Source organism: Aquila chrysaetos, chromosome 24 (assembly GCF_900496995.4).
Source record: "Aquila chrysaetos chrysaetos chromosome 24, bAquChr1.4, whole genome shotgun sequence".
Classification (NCBI taxonomy): Eukaryota; Metazoa; Chordata; class Aves; order Accipitriformes; family Accipitridae; genus Aquila; species Aquila chrysaetos.
The window spans coordinates 13,957,909-13,968,677 of record NC_044027.1 but is presented as its reverse complement, the minus strand read 5'-3'; the positions used below and the strand labels follow the sequence as shown (position 1 = coordinate 13,968,677).

At 42.3% G+C, this 10,769-nt stretch overlaps 1 protein-coding gene across 14 annotated transcripts in view; it reads right to left on the bottom strand.

The window, feature by feature from the left end:
* SPTAN1 (spectrin alpha, non-erythrocytic 1) overlaps positions 1-10,769 on the bottom strand; it is a 53,220-nt gene that overhangs the window by 469 nt on the left and 41,982 nt on the right. For 7 of the 14 annotated variants that reach the window (XM_041119978.1, XM_041119976.1, XM_041119977.1 and 4 more), the window contains 15 exons: positions 10,496-10,617; positions 9,807-9,939; positions 9,259-9,357; positions 8,786-8,945; positions 8,485-8,561; positions 8,114-8,323; positions 7,553-7,849; positions 6,954-7,066; positions 6,085-6,102; positions 4,186-4,248; positions 2,864-2,918; positions 2,133-2,329; positions 1,684-1,737; positions 1,071-1,217; positions 580-727 (listed from right to left, as the gene is read on the bottom strand). In XM_041119978.1, coding sequence (XP_040975912.1) covers positions 580-727; positions 1,071-1,217; positions 1,684-1,737; positions 2,133-2,329; positions 2,864-2,918; positions 4,186-4,248; positions 6,085-6,102; positions 6,954-7,066; positions 7,553-7,849; positions 8,114-8,323; positions 8,485-8,561; positions 8,786-8,945; positions 9,259-9,357; positions 9,807-9,939; positions 10,496-10,617 — 1,893 coding nt within the window. The remainder of the gene's footprint in view (positions 1-579; positions 728-1,070; positions 1,218-1,683; positions 1,738-2,132; positions 2,330-2,863; positions 2,919-4,185; positions 4,249-6,084; positions 6,103-6,953; positions 7,067-7,552; positions 7,850-8,113; positions 8,324-8,484; positions 8,562-8,785; positions 8,946-9,258; positions 9,358-9,806; positions 9,940-10,495; positions 10,618-10,769) is intronic. The other 7 variants (XM_041119981.1, XM_030000761.2, XM_030000762.2 and 4 more) reach the window with 2 other exon arrangements.

Sequence of the window (10,769 nt, the reverse complement as noted above, 5' to 3'; positions counted from 1 at the left end):
AATGCTCTGGCTGTTTGCACTGTTTGGTTAAGGGTTGGAAGCTCTGACCTGAGTCTTCCCACCAAAGAGGAGACAGAACAGGTAACTGATACAAGGAAGAAGCGCAACCTCTTTATTTCCCTGCCAGCTGGTGGGATTTAGACAGGAAAAACTTGCTGTCTTGGCAAGGCCGTGAGAGGGAGGAGATGTTCATGCTGTCTAAGCTTAGGCTTAAGTTTCTCCTGTGAATCACTGTCTGGAGAAACATCTCCCTCTAGTCTCCCAAGCGATGAAAGGAAAGCGTCAGTTTCTGAGGACAGACACAGTGAATGCATCCCCTTCCCAGGCATTTGAGTAGCTCTTGTTTTACTCAACCCAAGTAGTTTGGCAGTTAGTTAAAGCTTTTCCTCTATAGAGCCAAGAAAGCAACTGGGTAGGGCTGTTACCATCACTTCTGTGTGGAGGATACCCTGGCAGGTTCAGAAATGACTCAATCACAGTGACATGAACCTCCAAGCAATTAATGCTGGTCTTCGTTAACAATCCACAAACAAAAAGTCTCCATCTGCTCCTCCCTGGTGAGCCACAACCAGTACTTACTTGGTAGAGCTCCTCCTTGGTCACGTAGGGCTTCCCCTCGGAGCTAAGGGCGCGGAAAGCGCTCTCGATCTCCTCGCTGGATTTCACGTTCTCTGTTTCCCTGCTGATCATAAACGCCATGTACTCCTGCAGTGAGACGTGTCCATCCCTGCCGGTGAAACACAGCATGTGAACACTGCTGTCCATTAATACCCGAGCACAGCACTTCCACACCCTCCTGAGAGGGGCTTCAACTTTTCTGGGAGGAGTGAAAGTCTTAACGCAGGAGGCTGTCAACACCAGATCATTTTCTAAACTGAATTTCTTCTTCACGGATGTCACTCTCACCTTCATAAAGTCTCTTTTACATGAATTGTTGTGAAAACAACCATAGCCTCTCCACAACAGAAGTAAGCACAGCGCTCAGCTTGCAAGAGACCTTCAGGCCAACCTCCCAAAGGTTACCGATACAGTATTTTGCAATATAGAAATAAAAGGTCCAACCCACATACCTATTGGGATCTACAGTGTCAAGAATAGACTCAAACTCTGGGTCTGGCTCTCCTTCCTCAACCATAGGCAGGTCGTAGCCAAGAGAGCGCAAGCAAGACTTAAACTCCTGGTGATTAAGTCGTCCAGATTTGTCCTTGTCAAAGTGCCTAAAAACAAAGCCACAGTTTTAAGTGTCAGTTGTTGAGTACTCAAAGCTATAAAAAGTGGGCTGAAAACTACAATAGATTATAACTAGCCCACTATTCTAGACAAATCAGCTTGAATCAATAAATAGTTCTATCTAACTTACATAAAAAGTAAGCACAAATTCTTTACTTTGCTTAAAAAGCATCCAAAAACCAGCTATATTCCCAGCTGGAATTCATTGGCAGTCCCAGTTTCTACACCACTGTGCCCACCCACAAGTGAGGGTGCCCAGGAGAGGCTTCCAGGCAGCCTTGTCTGCGGAGGGTCCCGCCATCTGGCAGAGATCAGAGCAGCTCAGCACAAAATCAGGCAGACAACAGAGGAGCTACAAACAGATCAGTCAGAGAATCCTGCGAACGGGAGCCATCCCACGTGCCAGAAATATCTCACAAGCGTTTCCTCTGGCATGCTTTCCCTGCAACTCACTTGAACATCATGCTGAACTCCTTAAGGGCCTCCTCGGTGACTCCAGTTGTGTTTCTGAAAAGGAAGAAGCAAAGCTCGTCAACAGTTCCTAAACTGCAGAACTCTGCTGGAGTCCATCTGCCCCAGGCCAGCGTCTGCATCAAAAGGTGAGGACAAGTGAGCAAACAATACATCACCACAGCTCAACAGAATAAATCAATTCCCCCGAGATGTCATCACTGCTAATGGCCAACAGGAACTATTTCCAAAACTGCTAACTTCATCCCTCTGAAGAGAGCCAGGAGGTGGTGGGGATTTACGAGCTCACTACACCCATTAGTCAGAGCACAGGAGAGGCTCATTAGCACAGACCACACAAGGTTTGTTTTCAGACACAAGCACATGAGTCTCCTGTCTTTTCTCCTCCCCAAGTTAGACACGCTTTACACCACACGTGGCGTAGGCAATACCGAGCTTGAATCTGCTGTTCCAGGTTGTGCTGCATTCTCATCCCCAGCTGGTCAAGCTGGTCCCACTGCTGTGCCAGCCCCACGGTGCTGTGTTCCGTGTATTTGTTGTCCAGGATAAGTGCCTCTTCCATGGCTGCTCCAAGGTCCTCAATCTTCTTCAGCTGGCTCCTCATAGCTCGGATCTCCTGGTGCTTGCGCTGTTAGGAGGGAGTGAAAAGGAGAAAATCAAGGAGTGCAAAAAACCCCTTAAAAAGTCAGAACACAGGCAGGCAGGGGAGGAAGGGTTATACTCTTCTTTTTCTGCTGGGATTATATATATACATATATATATATATATATATACACACTGGGATTTGTGATATAGTACTCAAAACTATGTTTGTCTTCATGCACACTATTGGAAACCAACAGGGCTTGCAATCACGTTCTTCAGAGAAAAAAACCCTCTTATTAGGAAACATGCTGAAAATACTGTATCTTCTCTGCCCTACCCTGCTCATTTAGGAAAAAAAGAACAAAAAGGAAAACTACATCAGAGTGGTGTTTAACAGCTTGTGATGTAAGTTGACATTGGATACGTAAATAGATAATCCCAAAGGTCTCTTCAGTACTCAAAATGTGTAAAATCAATTCACATTTTGCCATACAATTGCATGCATTTCCATTCCCACCCTGTGTTCCCAAGTCATCAGTCGGGAAAGGTGTTTTAGCAATAGGTGAGCATTGCTTACTTTAGTAGCTTCCAACTGTGATTCCAGCGTTCCCGATTCCTCCACCATACAAGACCTAAGCATAGAATCACAGTGAGAGAATGCACTTATCCCATAAAAATGGCAGGTGGGGCTTGAAATTAACAGTCCTTCCTTGAAATTAAAAATCTTTACAGCAGTATTATTCTATAGATATTTAAACATTTTTTGTGTTTCATTTATTCTGACTCATCCTGTTTCAGACTGACATGTGTACATCTTGATTCTTATTTCTCTATATAGTTAATTTCTAGCCCCATTTGAAAGGCAACATGATCAGCAGCCACACTTCATGCCAGATCCAAAGCGCCCGCTTTACTGGACCTAATGAAATTAGAAACTTAGTGCAGTCCCACCCCACTCCACCGTGCCCAGCACACACACGCACACACGAACTACAGGTGATTCACTGGAGATGGGCTGGATTTGCCAGTAAGGTATAGGAGCTCTACAGAGGTGTGTTACATGGGAATAAAATGGGGGAAAAAGATCTTGAAAAATACTGGTTTGGTTTAAAAGTAATCTTAATATGGCATAATCTCTGCAGAAAACTACGGACCTTTCCTTCCTACACAGCAGTGGTTGGTGGACAGTTGCCTTTCCCACCCCACCTCTCCCATCCTGCACCCAGAGAAACTGAGGCACAGCCACTCCTCTCAGTCCAATTTCCACACTGAGCTTCTTGGCACACTGCAGCCCCCACGTCAGCATATAAAGGTCACCACTGTGGTGATGGTCTCCAAGATCTACTTCCTATGGACTAGCTATGGAAAGCCTCTGGATGCTGCTTTCCCCGCCCCAAGATCCTAAGCAACCTTTAAGCAGCAGTGTTCAAGAATCTCTGTCCTTCCAACATGTATGGTGAGAGTTCATACTGAACGACCTGTGCACGGACAGCAAGTCTGGGTGCTGTGCAGGTGGGCTGTCCTCTCCTTTGACTCTGTGGTATTTAAGTCACTAAAACCAGGTTCTCATCCCCACTGAAATATATCCTACGTGCTTTTGAGCTTCTTGAGAAAGGGATTTCAAGTGCTGAATCACTCTGTAGCAATGAAAACGCACCAAACATCTGGGTGTTTCTCACCACAGGGTTAAGGCTCAGATTCAACGCATGTCTAAAGAGATGAAGCGCACACCCAGAACCCTGAGCAGGAAGCTGGGAACCAGCCGTGGAAAGAGTCAACAGGGAAACAAACCTCCAAGCATCTCTAAGCCGTGAAAGTTAGTTGGAAGGAAAGCGAGCCTTGGAATTAAAAGAGTGCATTTGAAAACCAAAGTGAGGTAAGAAAATAAGAGGAAAAAACCTTCCAGATAGATCATCCCCAACTTCATACTGATAGACACGAATGACACGACGATATGCTATGCTAGTCAAAGAAAAGAAACCAAGTAAATTCCAAAAAGGAAGAAAGAAAGAACAGAGGAAAGAACACACCAGAACACGGCCACCGCAGTGGAGCCACACTCCAAGCCAGCACCACCTTTGCAGCAAACACAAGCAAGTACTTAATGAAAGAAAATTATTCAAATGCTGGTTGCACATACACGAAAATAATCTGTTATTATTTTTGTGTAAGTCACAAAAAAGTGAGTCTCACTGAGAGACAAATTGAAGTCTTGCGGTTAACTCATTTACACATTCTTTAAAGGCATTCTTCCTAAACTCCAAATTATTCTTTCTCCCCTCCCGAAAGAAAACCTCCTCCAGGCAGCGCCGGGCGCACACAAGCAGCTACAGCACACTGAAAAGCAAGGTGTACGCATGGCAACTCTTATCTTGAAACTTCCCTGAAGCTCTGCCTGCCCTCTTGCCAAGGAAGGCTAAGCCCAGCCAATGCCTCTTTGAACTAAATCTGCGTTTTTAATCTATTCATGCAGACTTAAGGACAAACTCTGCCTGGCATATCAGCAGCCTTCTGGTAATTTGTTCAACAAAAGAGCTTGGCATGGTGATCTCGAACTCTGACCCTACATGTTTTAGTAAATGGCTCCTTTCTGTCCGCTCATTCTTGGATACCAGAACTAATCTACAACTCTACTTTACAAAGGAACAGAGAATTCAGCATCCGTTCCAGGAAAATTTGCTCAGTTCCATTAAACTGTACAACAAAAATGGGGCAAATTATTTTTATCTGGCAGAAACAGCAGAACACAAGACATTGTGATCATTACAGAGCAAATAAGAAGCAGTTATCTGCAAAGATTCCACCCTTTTATTATGAAAAGCCTTCTCTCTTTATGAGAAAGGCCTCTGCCTCCTCTCCAGCACTTTACACAGGGCTGACACACAGGCCTCCGCACCAGGCCCATCCACGATTTGTTAGCATTTTACATTATGTCTTATTACAAAGCTTCCATTGTGCTGCAGATTTTTAATATTGAAGAAATTTAAATGGACAGACACACGCTCAGAGGGTTTGGCAGTCTGAAGACATTTAGAAGATTTTATTAGTTCCTTTCCACTTCTTGACAAATGACCAGCATGCATCCTCATCAGGAACTACTCCCATGGACACAAAGCGGACTTAAAACTGCCAGCATCAAACTGCCTGCAAACCCAGGCAAGTTTGTGGGTTCATGTTGGAAGGTTTTGTTTTCTCCTATCAAGAATATGATCTCTGTGGGGCATGGTTATGCAACAGATTAAAAAATGGGTGGTTCATATTTGCATACTACAGACTTTTAAGATACGTAATTTCAGTAAAGCCTCTTCATAGGAATCTTCCCTCCTCCTTACCCAAAATGGTCAATACTTTGGAGCTTTAATTGTTCTGAGAACAGTTATAATGGAAAAAATTATTTCACTAGGCGAGTCTCTGATGTTGGAAAACTAGGAATGTCGGCTGTTTTCCAAAGGCAGACTATTCTATGTTCTCCCATATCTCATCAGATTAAGAGCCTTTTCTTGTGCAAGCCCTCAGAGAAAGCAAGAACAAGAGTCAGGACTTCCATGGTATGCCAGTGGCTACCCATTAATAATTTCTTCTGCTTTTGACTAGGAAATTGTTATCTTTCTACTGGCTTATACTTAATCTACTCCAAAACCTTGTTTCCTGTGTCTGTGCACCTCAGCCACAGATTGCTCTTTTCAAATAAAAGGGGTTTCAGCGCAGCTTTCACAAGCAATGTAGTGACAGAAGAAAACACACAGACATAGCAGAACACATCACCAAATTTTTAAAGATATAAAATTCAATACTAACCCATCTAGCAGGTAAGTCCTGTAGAATGTGAAGATCCAAACATCAGGCAGCAGGACAGAGACAAGACAGTAAGAGAGGGACAGAGATTTGGGTGGGAAGCAAACATCAAAAAGTTAAAAATCGTATTTATATTTCATTATTTCATGAAGACACATACAGAACTATTCGTAAACACACAGGGACAGAGAATCACAGGATTACAAGAAAACAGAACTCACCTCCTCTGAACCACAACCAGAGTGTGTCAGACTTGGCTAACAGCACTGTCCAAGCACAGTTACCTCTGTTTTCTAGAAACATGCTCTTCAGTTCACTGCAATTCTCGACCTTAAGATTTTTTTATTTCTAACGCAGTTGTTAAATCTTTACTACCCTCTCCCAAGGCATATTACTAGACAGCACCCCAGGTAAATGATTACAAAGTAGTCTTAAGCTTTTTTCACAGCTTCTTTCTCTATTGAAATTCTAGTGAGATTTCTAATATGCTGTTCAATACAAAAGGAGCATTAACAGAAACACCACTGGCACTTCACACCGTCTGCTTCAAGCTGTTTGTTCCCCACCCCCCAGCTGTACTGCAGACTAGTTCAGGAATAACGGGAGAAGAGTTAAGTCCTGGGTAACTGGAATTACTGCAGGAAAATGAATTCAGAAGCAGAAGCGTTTTTAAAGCCTGGTGTTTCATGGCCTTCCTCTTCCCTGTGGCTAACAGGGCCTCCCCTCAAATCCCAACTGCAGGAAATGAACAAGTCCTGAATAGCTGTTTTTCAGCAGGAAACATTTAGAACTTAGACCAAAGAGATGTAGGATGGATACAAATATTAGCTGAGTAATTCTGTAAGGGCAGCTCCTGGGAAGACAAACTATACCTGGTCTCCTGAATCCACTGATGGAAAGCATTAGCATGCTGAGCAAATTCCTGGCGCAATTTGTCATTTTCTTCCTGCCTTCGCTGTTCCTTCTGCAGCTCCAATTCACGTTCCTGAGAAATGAACAAAAATAATTTCAAACAGAGAAATAATGTGATTGCCCTCATCCTGTCATAAAAACCAAAAACTAAGAGCTGCATACGAGCACAGTTCTGAAGCTCAAAACAAGACTGACTGCTCAAGGAGTGTCCTGGATATCTAGACAAAATCATTTAAGATGACACCACAGAACACTCCGACTGAAGTCTTGAGAATTGGAATTGAACCAGCAGTTACTTTACGGTGTAACATGGACACAAAACATTTTATAGTTAGCAAGCAAGGGACACGTGCTTTATCTTTTGAAAGACCACAAATGGAAGACCATGAAAACAAGTTTATAGCTAATGAAATTTTTTCTTTGCTCCCAAATTTTGAGATATTTCCACCTGTAGTATAGTGACAAAATTGTGTACTGATTATCTTGGAGGATAACTTCCAGGGAAGACTTGAAAGGTTGTAAACTATGAAAACATTCTCTTTCTCTCTCTGTGACTTGCCTTGATAATTTTCTGCAGATTCCTCCAGGTTTCTTCAAGAGCCTCCATAGTAAACCAAGTATATGGGTTGGAGGCTACACGGAAGCTCTTGATCTGGCGATCAAGCTCTGCCAGCTGGTTGAAGTCAGCTTGGGCAGAACTAAGTGAAGAACGGAAAGCGTCATGAGCTTCTCGCAGTGCTTTGATTTCTTCCAGTGAGTTACAGCGCACAGGATCTGTCAGGTCCTCTTCAGCATTCTCAAACCAACTGTTGAAGGCAGACGCCTTCTTTGCAAAAGTCAGGAACAGATCCTCAACCTGGAAAAGAGAAAACAATTTAGGTATTCAGTTATGCAGTAATGCAAATATTCTGTATGAGTTGATCTGGAATTAACAGGCATCGGTGATAGTTTGCCTTTATTACTTATTTCTTGCAAGAATCTAAAAAATTCTTATGACAAGTCTCCAGGATCTCCATAATCATTAGCTGCAAATCAAAAACTACAGAAGTTGCAAGTGTTGTATGTTTTTTTCAAAGAGAATAATAAGATTTTTGTATAGCCCCATGGTTTGGCCACTCACCTTTCTGAAATGCTCCTGAGCCTCCAAGAGTTTCTTTTTCCTGGCAGCAGAATTAGCAAGTAGCTGATTCCAGCGTTTCATCAAGGAAGCATGCCGAGCCTCAATGGCCTTTGACTGGATATGTTTGGCTGCTAGTAGCTGGTCTTTCAGAGCTGTGATGTTTGCAATTCCCTCCTGCTGGAAAGCCTGAAGTCCAGCGTCAAAAGTTTCCTGAAGCATTAAAAGAACAAAATATTTTAGATTGTATTTTTATTTAACTATTCCAATATCCTGCATGTATTTCAAACTTAAATACTAGATTCTTGTGTATTCCAGAAGAGTTCACCTGTTCTCTCCACCATGTATGTGGTGGAAGCAGCATTAGCACTAACCTGTTTGGTGAGTAGTGTTTGCACAGAAGAGAGATCGCGTCCATAATCATCTGTCTTCAGACTGTTTTCCTTCTCACCTGGAAAATGAAACAAATTCGGTAAAAATGTCAACCTCTATCTCAAATGTTTCCTCTATTCCAAATAAGGTTACCCTAAAAGCATAAATCAGGTATAGCACTGCTGATTACTTTGGAATTAGGTCTGCTCGTTACAACGGCAAGTGAGAAACTGAGATATTTTGAAAGGAAGGAGCATTTCAGTTTCTTTGTGACAGGATACTGTGCCCCAACATAGAACATACCTATCCATGACTCCACTACATCTGCTTTCCAGTTGAACTGGAGGAAGGCAGAGTTCTCATCCAACTTGGCTTTCCTCTGAGCTGCTGCTTTCTCCAGATCTGACACCTTGCCTCTGAGGCCCTTCATCTTTGCAGTAATGTTCTCCTCGTGGTGATTGTTCTACATGACAGGAGAAAAAAACCCACCACATACCATATGAGCTTAAGGTCTTCCGAGGCATCCTGGAAGTTGGTGACAGAGCAAGGGCTTCAACTGAAAGACTTTGTTCTCAATGTACATCCACTGTCCAAGAAATAGCTTTGAAAGCAGTTAACACCAACAGCTTATTCAGCCGCAAAAAATTAGTAAAAGCTCTTTTCAAAGAGATGACAAATCAATCCTCAGAGAAGAATAACTATACTTCGACATGAAAATGTCTTGGGTAGCCTTTGAACGTTTTTGGGGGTTTTTTTATTTACCAGTTTATACTCACCTTTTTAATGAGATCCTCTCCGTTAGCACAAACATCGTTCACTCTGTCTTTGTGGACAGTAAAATCAGTCTCGAATGCTTCATGCTTTTTCAGCAAGCCCTGCAAATACAATACACAGTCACTTTTAAAAATAATTTCTCACCACTTATTAAAAATAAAAAAAGAGAATTTATTGTTATAATCAGCTAGCATAAACTTTTTCTGACAAAAACTATTAATCTTAGCTGATTAGCACAACTTGCTGTTTTTCTGTGGACAAAAGGAGACTGATACTGACTTCAAATATAACTTCAGCCATTTGATTTAACCAGGACTGCCCGTCAGAGGTCAAGAGATGCAAAGCTACACCAACTTACAAGTCATTTCTACAGGAAATAACATACTTGGGATGCTTTTATAAAATGAATTCATGTTTTTTACAATGTAGGCCTTCAAAAGAAACGAACAATAGCCTCTAAATTGGAAAGACATTTAAAGAAAAGGTTCATTAAGCTCTAACCAACAATAATGCAACAAGAACAACAAAGAGCTGACAACTTTCTTCATACCTGGATAGCAGCAAGGGTGTCCCCATAATCCTCGCTGGCTACCAGTGTCATTTTCTCATTGATCCAGGCTTCTTCTTCCTCAACATTCGCTACAAACTGCTGGTACTCCAGAGACTCCTCTAGACGCTGACCCCTATATGGGAAATGAAAGGTAAAATTAGTCACAGTGTTGCTTTATGGCTTTTAGATATAAGATGTAAAAACAAATTACAGCGGCAGAAAACCTAAGAATGTACAGAGACTGAACCCTAAACACACAATCACTCACACTTCACTTTTCCAGCACCAGACTGCTGTGTCTACAGCTCTAGAAATTCACTAGGCCACAAAGCCTGCAGCTACTGAAGGACTAAAATGAATAATTTTCTCCCAACAGCTTCTATTCAGAAAAACATCCTGGTAGTGGATTAAGGCCAGTTAATTTCAAGTCTATGGTTTCCAGCTGGTGCAAGAAAAGGCTAAACACAGCATACCTCAAAAAACCCTCATGTTTCTACTGAGGAACATTATCACTAAAGCTCGTTTCAATAGTCTCCTAGAGCCTGTCATCACTGACATGTGCTAGTACATCATATTACTAACTAATGACCCGTACCCTAAACCCCTGAAACTCAGTAATATCTGGTCATTATGAGTCCATGTAAATGTTTTAATTAATACTGAATTTTACAAAAACACGTCTCACACACCTAGCAGCTGCCAACTGTTTTAACTCTTTCCAGTGATCCACAAACTGAGCCAGTCTCTGCTGTATCTCCTCCTTTCCAATTGTGTTATCATCTGAAAGCTTCTTACCAGTGTCTAGAACACCCTGCAAAGCAGAGAAACACACAGTTAATGGAACATCACTTGCTCTCTTCTTATGCACTCTATATGGATTCCAGCAAACCTACCAGTGGCTTTCATATTTGCCACAAGCAAGAAAGACACTGCTTATAGAGAAATATGTCAAGGAGAGAAGCA